The sequence below is a fragment of the Perca fluviatilis genome, chromosome 9 (genome assembly GCF_010015445.1).
Source record: "Perca fluviatilis chromosome 9, GENO_Pfluv_1.0, whole genome shotgun sequence".
Lineage (NCBI taxonomy): Eukaryota > Metazoa > Chordata > Actinopteri > Perciformes > Percidae > Perca > Perca fluviatilis.
The window spans coordinates 11,775,137-11,788,797 of record NC_053120.1 but is presented as its reverse complement, the minus strand read 5'-3'; the positions used below and the strand labels follow the sequence as shown (position 1 = coordinate 11,788,797).

Sequence of the window (13,661 nt, the reverse complement as noted above, 5' to 3'; positions counted from 1 at the left end):
TAAGTGTAGACAGTCTTTTATCTATATAAGACCTAATGTGTTCATGTGCAAGCCTAGTTCCTCACTTAAATGTACAGGACAAGTTAATTGTGGTGGTCATTGTAGGTTAAAAGAGAGAGAGAGAAAGAGAAGGAGCCCTTGTGCACACATCATGTTTGATCAGCAGTTTAACTCTGAGCTACTTGCATCTATAATATGTCGCAGTTTGAATAGGAAACCTGTGCTGGACTGCTCGACTGGCACAAGAGTCATCAATGTATACCATTACTATTTACATTTTCTTTTTTGTTGTTATTTTATATAACACCCTGTTAATGCTCACACACTGGAGGCTGCCCCATGCAACCAGTCTTATCTGTTGTCTACTGAGCAGCTCCACTGGAGCAGCTGGGGTTATTGTCCTTTGCCGTAGGGCACCTCATAGGTGTTAATGAAGGTGGGACTCTTTTACATTTATCCTCCAAAATGTATCCTGCCAGGGTCCTGGTATCAAACAGCCTTTCTAACCTTTAGGCCACCACAATTTCAAATAGATTTGTCAGTATAAACAGTATATATGTCCTTGTCATGTTATGGTTGACATTCGCAAATAATTTGATTCCCAACATATTCTATGACTTTGACCATTCAAAAAAAGGACACAACCATTTGTGGGTAAAATGCTCCTTTTATTTGTTTGGCAATGTATTTATTATTTACACATTTGCATTCACCTTTAACCTGCACAGTTGTTCAAGGTAACATAACTTAAGAATATAATGACTGTGTTTTCTTTGTATTCTGACTCTGGCTCTAATGTAGCTGCCAGTCCACCTAACCACCACTGCAAAAACGAAAACAACAGTATGATGAACATACAGTCACAGGTGTGAACACACAGACACACACCTTTTACACATAAATACCTCTTTAGACTGAGCTGTGGTTGACCAAATAGTTCTCTGAGAGTATAATTTACTGTGATACAGTCATGTGAACAAAAAACAATAAGAATATAAATAAACATACAGTATGCTGTCAATATATACACAGGAAATGTAAAAACTCACTGATGACTAATTTCTTTTTTTTGCAGCACCAATGATAGGGTTCCCCTGAAGAACCTACCACATAGAAGAAAATGCTACAAAAATATGTAGTGTATCAAAAAAATGGTTCATAAATTAGAAATGACCAAATCAACATAAGTATTTAGAAAAAACATAACAAATCTTGATGTAACCGGTACATACAAAACAAAGGCAAAAAAAGAAGACTTGACATTAGCAACTATTCTAGAGAGCAAATGAGCAGGTAGAGGTAGAGCACCATCCGTCCAACTGGGCAGGACCGAAGACAAAAATGTCATGAAAACAATGTAAAATATTAGCCTTTGATTGGAAAATGAAATATTTATAGCAGTCACACATTATCCACATGCTATTGCACTCATAAAAACATTTTAGTTAGACAGTGCTCTTATGTCGAGGCCTGGCACACTCCTTCGGGTTAGGCCTCTGCTTAGGATGGTCTGGGCGTGAGAGGTGAGAGGGAGGTGTGAGTTTTAGGTCCATTTACAGCCAACCTAAGCACCGTTTAACTAACAATTATCAACAAAACATACTTTATACAATTACTGATAAATATTGGTATACACTGTTCTCCTTTGGCCTTCTTGGCCTGGGTGTTCCACAGAGATTGAGTTCTTCCATGCAGCTCTGCCTTGAATTGGACATTTGTTGTGCTAACAGGTCCCATTAACGGTTTTCCAATGAACACAACACACTCTCACAGGCACTCGCTCTTGGTAGTCAGCAATTTTTTTTGTAACAGCCTTGCATTTTAGTAGTTCATGTAAAATAGTTACAGGCCGGTGATGTTGGTGTCAGAGAAAGCAGACTGGACTGACTTCTATACGGCGCTGACTATTGGGCTGTGATGTGAGAAACTCCTGTATGTCTACAATAGGTAGCTGACGACTGTCCTGAGTATGGAAGAAGAAGCGTGACTGGTGCCAGCTGCCATCTTGGATCTGAAAGATGATAAGTGGAGGCGAGACAAAAAAGAAACATCATTCAAGCGATTTATGTTCCAAATTAATAAAATATGTCGAATGAATATTACAGTATGCTTGAAAAGGTATTGCTGAATCAATTTTCTGTCCTGCTCATTACCTTGCACTCGTCTTGGAGCACATGTGGTTCAAGTAGTGTGTCTTTCTCAAACATCTGTTTGTTCCAGCCACGAAACTTAAGTGTGGTGTTCTCTTGCGGTAAGGATCCGGTGGAGCTGAAGCTGTCTGTGGTGCCATAGGGAGGATCATTTAGGCAGTGGAGTATGATGCTGTGACTGGCCTCAGTACTCAGCAAATGGAGAAACTTCATTTGGACTTTCCCCACACCAAACGCCATCTGTGACAAAGAGCAGAAACAGGAGTGTGATCTGTCTGCCATCATAACCACAAATGGTTACAATTCAGATGTTTGGAAAGCTACCTTCTACAATGTGAAAGCAAAGGACAACACAGAGGATTGTTGTGGTTAAGGTTCTGCGTGAATCTAAATGAGTGCTTTATTGGTTTGCGAGACAATGTGGAAAAGTTCAAAGAATTAACTGACATGGATAGTGACAGCAATGACAGAGCACTACCTGTCCCCACCATCCAAAATATAACCACTATTTCTCTTTATTTAGGATTAAATAAAGTAAAGAAACAGCACTTTATTTCATCTAGCACATTGATATGTTGATATATCATCTTTTTAAAACTTAAATGTTACCTTATTAGAGGCTACTGGATGTAAACAGGTCTGCCCTCCTGCGGTAAAATTGCAGAAGACCTTGAAGGCATCAGAAGTACAGCCCAAGTTTGGATCAATCCAGAACCAACCTTAAAATTGGACAGAGAGAGAGAGTGAGTGAGAGAGAGAGAGAGAGAGAGAGAGAGAGAGCAAGTATTTTATACAAATGTATATGCAAACATCTACATATGTTTAAAAATGTGTAACAAAAAGATCTAATTTAAAAAAAATTCTGCATTCCCATCCATTCAGTATCAGGTAGATGAGACTCTCACCATCTCTGAGCTTGTGATGACAGTCAAGCAGATCTTTGCAGACACGGGCTGGGTTCTCCCTTGTGCCCAGAGGCTTTTTTATGCTCTCAATCACACTGCTCAGGTAATGTAGAGTCTTTAGTATCTCCGTATTTTGATCGGAGAGGCTCATTTCGGTGTTCTGTAAACTCTGGTTGAGAACGGGAAAGACAGCACTATCAAGCTCCAAAATTATATATCATTAGTGCCTTCATTACAGTTACAAAACCAACAGAAAGTGCGAAACAAATTTTAAAGCTATAGTGCGTAGTTTATGTCGCCCCCATGAGGAATTCTAAGTAATGACAACAAAACTGTTGGCACATCCACGTGACGCAAGCCTTCCGTGACCGCGCCCCACCCCTCCTCCATGCAGTTGCTTGTAACCAAGGAGGACATGGAGGATTAAAAAACATGATGGACAACAGAAGAGGTAATTATCTTCACTTGAGTTTCTGTGCGTGAAAGTTGCCGAAGAACATCATTTTCTAAACATAGCAATAATGAGAAATACACAGAGAGATTTGTGGAGCTGACAGTCTTACTTAGCTTTGTATCAAGTCATTTGGCTTGAGTGTAACGGATGTTCATTAATATAAAAAAGTTACGCACTAAAGCTTTAAACTAACTTCCATTTATTCATTGTCTGTCCTTCTGCCAACTTATCTGCCATCCATGCAAGAATCCACCCAGTCCATTGACTGAGAGTATTAGTGCCTTACCTGTGTGCTGAGGGCAGCGTTAGAGTCAGATAGACCGTAGACTGCTGAGTCATCATATATCAGCCTCTGTGGATTCAAAATCAACATATTCAGTTTAATGAAAACATAACACATTCAGTGCCCTGTTCATTATTTAACTAAAAGATTATAATCCAAAGGCTTTTTCATTGGTTATAGAAAACATGGCAGTTTCAATACACATCTGGTATATGGAAAAAACTTTAATAGAATAAGAATACACTTTAATACCAGAGAAAAGCAGTAAAATAAGTCTTGCATCAATAAACTCTGAAATTCCTGACTTTAGTAGGGGGAAGAATAACTCAGCATGTGTGTAAACAAAAGAAAGGCATCTGATGTAGTTGTTTTTCTGGGTTTTTACAAATGTTTGAGCAGGTAAAGGTCATTCAGATAGCAGAAAGACACACTTTATCCACAAGTTATGACACATAAGAGATGTGATGAGGGTTTCTATCAGTATCACAGGCTGATCATTGATTGTGTCAATGCTTCTGAATAAATATGTTCTTTTTTGCACGTCTTATCATTGGCTCATATATATTGGCTCATCTATAGTTTAGCAAAGATGCAAACAAGACATGTTTGTCCAGTCTCTATTTTATCTTGGCTTTGCTCTGCTTGCTTTTCTTTATTTCTTTGGAAAGTCTATTGAAGCCTTGGCAGTCACAAATCTTTGATTTCAGGAATAAAAAGAAAGAGAGATATAACAGGGTTATTCTCCAGCCAGAGATTAAGACATACAACAGGATGAGGATACAGGGTTTAGTCATTCAAATTCATTATATATATATATATATATATATATATATATATATCCGCATCCTGTTGTAAATAAATAAATTACTCTAAGAGCTGGACAATTTCCCTGCAACTTTATTGTTCAAACCTTATATATTTTGCATGAAACTCAAAAATGGGCTCCTGCCTGCTAGCTGATCCTATCTACCTGTCTACTTGAGTGACATGAAGCACTTACTGTTGGACCTGGAGCACCTGGGGGTCCCTAAGGTGGGAAGAAAGAAGACGACAAAATGAGTGACAGTGAAAAATGAGCCTATTGTGGTTGCGGGCAGATCACTTTCTGGCAAACCATGTCTGTGTCAGTGGACTCTGAAGATACATTATAGGGAGATGTTTGAGTGTGCAACCAGAGAACTGAATACATTTGAAAGATAGTAGTATTTTAGTCATCATATTTTATAATGTATATAATAAATCATTTGAAATCTCATATGGCAATGCCACCAATTATTCCAAAACCGGACTGACTGAAATGAAAGCAAGCTCATCCACTATGTTTCATAATTAGACATATCACAGAACTGTATTGTTACATTAATAGAGTACATGTACTGTAGTATAAAGCTGAGATGTGATAGTGAGGTTAACACTTACGCTAGGTCCTGGACTTCCCTGTGGTCCTTGAGGCCCCTGAAGGTGTGAGAAAGAAAATCAGTCTACTGAGAGCTGAGTGCTTTAAAAAAAACATGTATCGGATAATCAAGGTGCAGCATCACAGCGAGCAGCGTGGGACTCTGCAGGGAACAACTTCAGAATCATGATTAAGTTTCTCCCATCACTTTTCTCTGTGATTCTATGAGGAATAGCAGGAGCTATTTGACTGTTCTATAGTAGCTACCCCCGGCAGCTGGACTCAGGTGGTTTCAGGTAGTTCATGTCCATATATGTGACAGTATGCATATATTTGACATCATCAGTGTTTGAGAGAAGGCTATAATGAAGGGGCCATTATGTACACAGTCTGTTTGTGTGTGCATGTGTGTGTGTGTGTGTGTGTGTGTGTGTGTGTGTGTGTGTGTGTGTGTGTGTGTGTGTGTGTGTGAGTCTGTGTCTGTGTTTGTCTATGTGTGGCAGTGGTTAGTCAGTGGGAATTACAGAGGCTGAACTAAGAATCTTACTACAGTTTACATTACAGAGTGGGAGCAGGGATATAGAAGTGAATATGGGGATTGCATTGTGGTTTGCCATGCTAACATTTTGACAAGGCATTTCCTCAACATTGTTTACACAAGAGGGTCTGAGAGTACTGTAAGGCCCCACAGCGAGCTCCGGGACACACTGAAAAGAGCTACTTTCACTATGACTCAGCCATACCTATCTACAGAGGAGGACAGTCATATAAACAAAAGTACCACTGAACCACAGCTAGCTTTCATGCATATTTAAACACAGCCTTCGTCATCTACAGTAGTTCTTTTTTTCACACCCACAATCTGCTTTTAGCTGGCGCCATTATAACTGGCCCAGCAATGCTTTCTCGGTAAGACATTTTCAAGTCTGACTCTTCAGTATAATCATGACATAATCAAATGGTAAATCAGCATGTAATCATACGTAATATAAATCATTATCACATAATCAGTCTGACAGACCTTTCGTTGTTTGGTTACTGGTTTGAATCAGATCTTACCATTTCACCACCGCTTCCCTTCGGACCCCTTGGTCCCTGTGGAAAAGATACGTAAAAACATGAAAACATATCCAGCATTGTATCCCGCTCTGTATTCTATATACACTTGAATTAGGACATGGCCATTTAATGGACTGACTTTATTGAAAGTTATAAAATATCTCTCATTATTTCCATTGTGTCAACATCCTTCTCAGCTCTACAGTATTCGCTGATCATTGTCTTGTGATTGTGTCGTTAGACAATACTTTTTTACACACACACACGCACGCACACATGCACGCACGCGCACACGCACACACACACACACACACACACACACACACACACAGAAACCTACAGGTTTTCCCATTGGGCCCATCATTCCTTCAGGGCCTACAGGTCCAGTGAATCCCTGAAACAAACAGAAGGGTTAAGGATGAATAAACATGTCTGTCTAAATTTACACATTCTCAACAGTGAGACTGCTGAAAGGTGTGTTACAATGCATCCCGCAAGACTTCAGGGTGTCCTAAATGATTACAACAGAAAGTGTGTGTGCTCTAAAGAGGAGTTGAAGACATCTGTATGCATATTTCAGATCATTGTAATCCTTTTAATATATTATTTCACTAGTGTGGTTAAAATTCCAGCAGTACAGAAAGCACAGCTGTGTGCTTACTGTTTCTATTTTAAATGAAACTTACCAGAGTGCCCAATGGGCCTTTCGGGCCAGGGAAGCCTCTCAATCCCAAATCACCATTCGGCCCCTGTTTGAAGGAAAAATAGGTCTTGTCAATCCCTGTGTGCCATTATACAGGGACAATATACTAGAGGAAATGTTTTCTTTTAAATGTGGGTTAGCTAAGTCTCTTACCATTGGCCCTGGAAAGCCCTGTAAGCCAACTATTCCCAGATCCCCATATTCCCCCTGCAAGCAGAAAAGACAATCACATCATAGTAATAAAAGAGCTTTGCCTTTTACACACTGACACACTTTTGACATTTAGTACGCATTTGACAAACACATCATATGATAAGTAAGAGTATACAGAGTCTCTGTGTGTGTGTGTGTGTGTGTGTGTGTGTACCTACAACTCCAGACACAGTAGAAACACAGCATGTTGGCTTTAAAAGAACTAGGGCGCACACAAGGCTTTATATCTGATACAGATGCCCCAGCCCACACTCGCACACCCTCCTAGAAGCACACACTGGGGGGGGGTTGGTGTCTTCACCCTATTCTCTGTCTGAAAGCTGTCTGTCGTCCAGGGTGGCAGACACGTTGTGTTTGTACAGCCAGTCATCTACATCCTCGAGACCGCTCCACTTTCGTGCCAGCGACTTTGACTGAGAAACTCTATTCACTGAAAAGTGTAAAGGGATCTGACCCAAGGGCCCGAGTCTGCTCTCTGTTTCACGGCATCAATGGAGAAAACTAGTGGAAGGAGGGGAGAGCGAGGGATTGAATGTTGTTTCTTTTTTTCTTCTTCTTTGAGGATTTACATAAGCAAAGTGGAGCACCTCTTTTGCAGGTCTCTGGAGGGTGAGGATCTTGCATACAGTAACTTGGCCTTACCAGGCGGAATGTTTCCATCCTTGGTCTCGCCCAGATAATTTGTTATACCACTCAGGGTGGAAAAGTGTCAGACACGCACATGGGCTACCTAACCCCCTGAAGCTATATTTAGAGAGGTATTAAAGGTCCCATGGCATGAAAATTTCACTTTATGAGGTTTTTTAACATTAATATGAGTTCCCCCAGCCTGTCTATGGTCCCCCAGTGGCTAGAAATGGCGATAGGTGTAAACCGAGCCCTGGGTATCCTGCTCTGCCTTTGAGAAAATGAAAGCTCAGATGAGCCGTTTTGGAATCTGCTCGTTATGAGGTCATAACAAGCAAGGTTACCTCCCCTTTCTCTGCTTTGCCAGCCCAGAGAATTTGGCCAACCCATGAGAGAGAGACATCATGGCTTTCAAACGAGAAAAGTGGCAGTTGGTCAAGGCCACACCCCCACCATCCACAATGCCACTCCCACTCTCCTCCTCAATAGCTTCAGACACAGAAATGGCACATCCTAAGGAAAGCTCATTGTGGGACTGGCTCTAGTGGCTGTAATTCTGCACCAAAGCTGAATTTCGGGAAAGAGACTTCAGATACAGTATTAGGGAACCACTAAGGCCTATATAAAAGAGACTTCAGATACAGTATTAGGGAACCACTAAGGCCTATATAAAAGAGACTTCAGATACAGTATTAGGGGACCACTAAGGTCTATATAAAAGCATCCAAAGAGCACCATGTCATGGGACCTTTAAACAATGTATATACACTTATAAAGCCCTAGGGATGGTATCAATTTAAAAAGAGCAATGTAGTGGCCAACACAGTTATGACTTCTATATTTCAAAAATATATTTCAGGTGTCAAAGACAGAACATTTTAATAACCATTAAAAAAAAAAGGTATGAATCTGTGAATCAAACCTATATCTTGCAATACAAAAATGTTGGGATAATGCGTTTTTGTGTGAATAGTTAATTTCTAATTGAATCTTTACTTACTTACTTTAGTTCATACTATATATGTGAATGATACGGCAAGATCTGTAACTCAATATCTACCACACTTTTATTGTTACACAATTATTCCAGGGTATGGAAATCTACTTGAATCCTATTTTAAAGCTATAGTACGTAGTTTCTGTCTCCCGCATGAGGAATTCTAAGTAATGACAACAAAACTGTCAGCGCGTCCACATGATACAAGCCTTCCGCGATCGCGCACGCGCCCCCACCCCTCCTCTATGCAGTTGCTAGTAGCCAAGGAGGACACGGAGGATTAAAAAAACATGATGGACTCTTCAGAAGAGGTAATTATCTTCAATCAAATTTCTACGAGCAAAAGTCACCAGATGACAAAAATCTTCTGAACATAGCCATACTGAGAAATACAGAGAGAGTTGTGTGGAGCTGATAGTCTTACTCAGCTTTGTATCAACTCATTTGGCAATGGCTTGAATGCAACGGACGTTCATTAATATAAAAAAGTTACGCACTAAAGCTTTAATGGATTTTTACTTTAAATCACAAATGCCTGTTTAATACTCACTGGTTGTCCTTTGGGTCCTTGGTCACCTTTCCTGCCCTGGTCACCTGTAGCCCCCTCCATGCCTTTGATTCCCGAGGCTCCCCTGTCCCCTGGAAGTCCCAGTTCTCCCTGAACCCACAAAGGTTGGGTTTAAAAAATGTTGTTACAACTTAAGAAAATGTTTCTTCACTGGAGACTTTTTTGTTCTGTCGAGACATACTGCTACAATAAAAAAAACAATTAGGTCAATATTTATTATCGTTTTTACCTTCTGACCAGGCAGGCCTCTTTCTCCAGGTGGTCCAGGAAGTCCAATCTCTCCCCTGGGACCTGGACGTCCAGCAGGTCCCTCTTGTCCCACCAAGCCTTGTTGACCCTGAATGCAAACCAAAGTTGGTGTCGATAAAATGTTGTAAATTTTAAAAACAAAATGACAAATAAAGAATATGATTGTTTATTTTTTTACTATGAAAAATATAAAAAAGATTTTTTAATCATTCATTTTTTTGTATTTTTTTTTCACTCATAAGGGTGGTTAATTAAAAAGCACACATGGATGTTGACGAGGACAATGTAAATTTGGATGTTTCTTGCATTTAAAGTCTGCTCTTAAACTCAAACTTCTGATGCCGGAGCATACTTGAACGCACTAACAGGGAAAAGTTTTCAAAAGTCCATGGCAGGCTATGTCAAACATACAGTAGGCCAAAAAAACAGCATCAGCTTTAATTCTTTTCAATGTTTTGTAGCTGTAAACCACAGTGCTGAAGTCCGCTGGCCTCTCCTGGTTATAATATTTTTTGACAGTGGGCTCTTTAAGTAACTTTAAGTAATCACTGAGTTGCTTTTTTACACCACAGACCACAGCGGTTACCTGCTCCATCAGCAGTGTGGTGAGGCAGTGGGGAGTGAGTTATATTAGAATAACAGATTGAGTGGGTCGTCACCTCACATAGGCCTGTTCTTTGATCGCTGTGAGGAGAGCGGATAAGTCAGGAGCCAGGTTTAATGGCTGTACCCCCAACCTGCAGGTGCTAGGAAGCTCTTGTATAAGAAAAAGCCACTGTATATCAGCTTAATGAGATCAGTCAGAGATTTTAATTCAAACTGACCCCTCCAACCTTCACACGCGGGCGCGCGCGCGCACACACACACACACACACACACACACACACACACACACACACACACACACACACACACACACCCTCTGACACTTGGCTGTCTCAGTCTTGTGTCAGAGCTGCTGTTGAGCCAACAAAACGTCTACTTCCTAACAAATATGGTATCTAACACAAGCACAGAAATGTCTGAAGCTTCTGCATTACAGACATATTGAAATTACTTTTTAAATTTTTTTGGACAGCACTCACTGGTCAGGTGTTCTTAATCCTTTAGGCTAAGCTAACTAATTAGGGCTGGGTATCATTAAAAAAATGTTCAATATCAAATATGTTTGATTCCGGTTCCAAAACAATACTTTTTTGACACTAATTTTAAAAAACAAAAATAAATTAAAACATTACACATTACGGCACAAATCTTTTTATTTATTTTTCAGCTCCTACTACGTGAGCCCCGTCTCTGTATAACGTAAAGTTTTTCCTGCCTGCCTCTACGACGTGTAACGTTAGACAGCCAATCACAAACATTGTTAGATCTTGGTAGAAGCATGCTGCATGCTTATTGGCTCACTGACGCTGAGGAGATTTACTCCTTAGGTATTGAAATTGGGTACTGGCAATTCGGTCAGTGCCTAAAAAGTATTGAGTTTGGTACCCAGCCCTACCTATAATATCAGGTCAGTGTTTCCGAGGGTTCTTGAAACAAACTAGATAACATTAGTTTCCTGATGTTATCACGTTTGTGCTTCTTCTCTTGAATGGCTAACCCAAAAGCAGAAGCCTCTAGCACCTGCTTTGCAGCCCCTTTCAGATAATGTCCTCTGCTGCATTTCTTTCTTGTTGCTCACTTTTACACTGTCCAATAAAGCAGAAATTATCCAAAGTCTTCCATTTTCACTTTGGGAATGCATCCAACTGGCAATGTGTAATGAAATGAATATGCAGCAGATAATGAGGAACATAATGAGTAAGAAGATAATTGACAATCATTATGGGAATAATGACTAACAAGGACAGACAGGATGAGGATTATTCTGCATGGACTCTGCAGCCTGCCAGCAGTGGCAGAACGAAGCCATATTGCATATCTTTCCCACTATGGAAGCACGTAGTGTGAAATTGAAAATAGCGGACCTCTCCTGCCGAGACAGCCCCGGGTGCTTTGTAGTAAAAGACCACCCTAAGAGCTCTAGACTACTGAAGCAGACTATTGGCTCAAGAAAACCTGCTATCTCCAAAAACAGCTCACATATAATAAAAGGTCTCTGTGAATAAAAATTAAACATGCATTTTAAATTCACAGCTAGTGTATTTCTTTCAAATTATACAAAGTATTTTGTGTGACTTAGGAGCCGTAGAGTTATAGGACTGACTCTGCCAGAAACCATATCATTTCAGTTAAAATGAAAAACATGATGCCAAAATTAGACTGACTAGACTTTCACACAACATTATGTAAATGAAAGCCAGACAGAAAGGACTTGGCTTTCCAACTCTTGGCTGAAAAGGACAAAGACATCCATGCATGAAATCCCAATCCACCCTGGCTGCACACTTATTTGGATAAACCGACTGCAGTCGCAACCAGAAGAAGCCAATCAAATCAAACAAGGCATTTAATGATTAGTCAATCTCAGCCGTATGTCTCAGTCTTAACTCTACAGATGGTAGCAGCTGAAGGAAAGCGTTGGGCATTCAGATGCAGTCAAATAAAAATCCCTGTGCTAAGGGGACAATGTGGCACAAGTTTTCATGGTGTCTGACTGCGTAGTGAGGTCTATATGGTGTCTCCTGAGGCACTTGGTAATCTAATGCAGCTAAAAACAAAAAACAGTCAGGTGATTAAGTTGTCTGCAGCTGTATTTCATCTCTGCTGTGAGGACTGCTGAGTTTTAGCACTAAGTACAGTAAAGGAAAGGTCCTCTTGAAGGTTCAGTTATGCAAGCAAATCCCTTTTGTGACCTACAATGATTGTGCTGAGCAAGGATGTTTTGAGACATAGCACATAACTGAGCTTCTCTGTGTGGGAGTGACAGCCACATAGTCAGATTCGTAATTTTCAAATGTGAACCCGACCACCCTCATAATTCCACGTTTTCCACTTGTCATCATCTGTGTAGCTCAGACATCTTTGTTATGACTGACATTGGTAAAACATATCAGGGAGCTTTGCCTTTTATATATTTGATATAATACTTTGTATGTGATTAGCTAGAAGGGCCTACTAACTTACTTAAACCTTTTTCTAAAATAATAACCCAAATAGTATTGCTTAAAGCTTTAACTTTCTGATACTAATGAACATCCGTTACATTCAAGCAATTGCCAAAATGAGTTGCTACAAAGATAATTAAGACTAACAGCTCCACACAACTCTGTATTTCTCAGTATGGCTATGTTCAGAAGATTGTGGTGTCAGGTGACTTTACCGCGCAGAAACTCGAGTGAAGATAATGACCTCTTCTGAAGAGTCCATCATGTTTTTTAATCCTCCGTGTCCTCCTTGGCCACTGGACGCGCCAACAGTTTTGTTGTCATTACTTAGAATTCCTCATGGGGGCGGCAGAAACTACGCACTATAGCTTTAAGCAGGCCAAAGTGCCATTAATAAAGACATTATGGAGACTCAATTTATATTCTGCAGAAAAAAACAAGATGAATAGACCTAGTTGTGTGAAGATCCAATTTCATTAATTGTTGTTGCCTTCTGATTATCACGCATTGAGATGGACGTTTATTTAGAAAGCACAGAGGGAAGAATAGAGGTTGCAGATATTCCTATCCATATAGTCGTTAGTGGTAAGAAGAGAGGGGTTTGATTTAAACCAAAAGATAATAATGAAATGAGATATGCATCTAAGAAAGTAAAAAGAAAGAGAAGCCATTCATTTACTCATTACTTTCTTTACATTCCCTTTTACTTTGGATTAAACCAAAACGGGTAGATCATTAAAATTGCACACAATTATATTCAGATAAGTACATTACTGACTATATGATACTGTCATTGGTTACCTGTCGTCCTTTTTTTCCGGGAAATCCTGGTAAGCCAGTCAGTCCTGGGGGACCATCCGGCCCTGGGTAACCGTTCATTCCCACGAGTCCAGGTAAACCAAGTGACCCCTGGAACATTTCCAACAGTGACAATGTCACTCAATCTCAATCTCAGCCTGAGGAGCAGCTACAGACATATCATGAGCATAATATCACTATTCTTACCA

The 13,661-nt window shown here is 40.1% G+C and overlaps 1 protein-coding gene across 1 annotated transcript in view; it reads right to left on the bottom strand.

The window, feature by feature from the left end:
* Positions 1–1,864: 1,864 nt before the first annotated feature.
* LOC120565976 (collagen alpha-1(XXIV) chain) overlaps positions 1,865–13,661 on the bottom strand; it is a 102,572-nt gene continuing 90,775 nt past the window's right edge. Inside the window, exons 48-61 of the mRNA XM_039812141.1 lie at positions 13,456–13,563; positions 9,585–9,692; positions 9,338–9,445; positions 7,104–7,157; positions 6,934–6,996; positions 6,588–6,641; positions 6,248–6,283; positions 5,212–5,247; positions 4,793–4,819; positions 3,796–3,861; positions 3,056–3,224; positions 2,760–2,869; positions 2,154–2,390; positions 1,865–2,011 (exon numbers count right to left, since the gene is read on the bottom strand). Coding sequence (XP_039668075.1) covers positions 1,865–2,011; positions 2,154–2,390; positions 2,760–2,869; positions 3,056–3,224; positions 3,796–3,861; positions 4,793–4,819; positions 5,212–5,247; positions 6,248–6,283; positions 6,588–6,641; positions 6,934–6,996; positions 7,104–7,157; positions 9,338–9,445; positions 9,585–9,692; positions 13,456–13,563 — 1,323 coding nt within the window. The remainder of the gene's footprint in view (positions 2,012–2,153; positions 2,391–2,759; positions 2,870–3,055; positions 3,225–3,795; positions 3,862–4,792; positions 4,820–5,211; positions 5,248–6,247; positions 6,284–6,587; positions 6,642–6,933; positions 6,997–7,103; positions 7,158–9,337; positions 9,446–9,584; positions 9,693–13,455; positions 13,564–13,661) is intronic.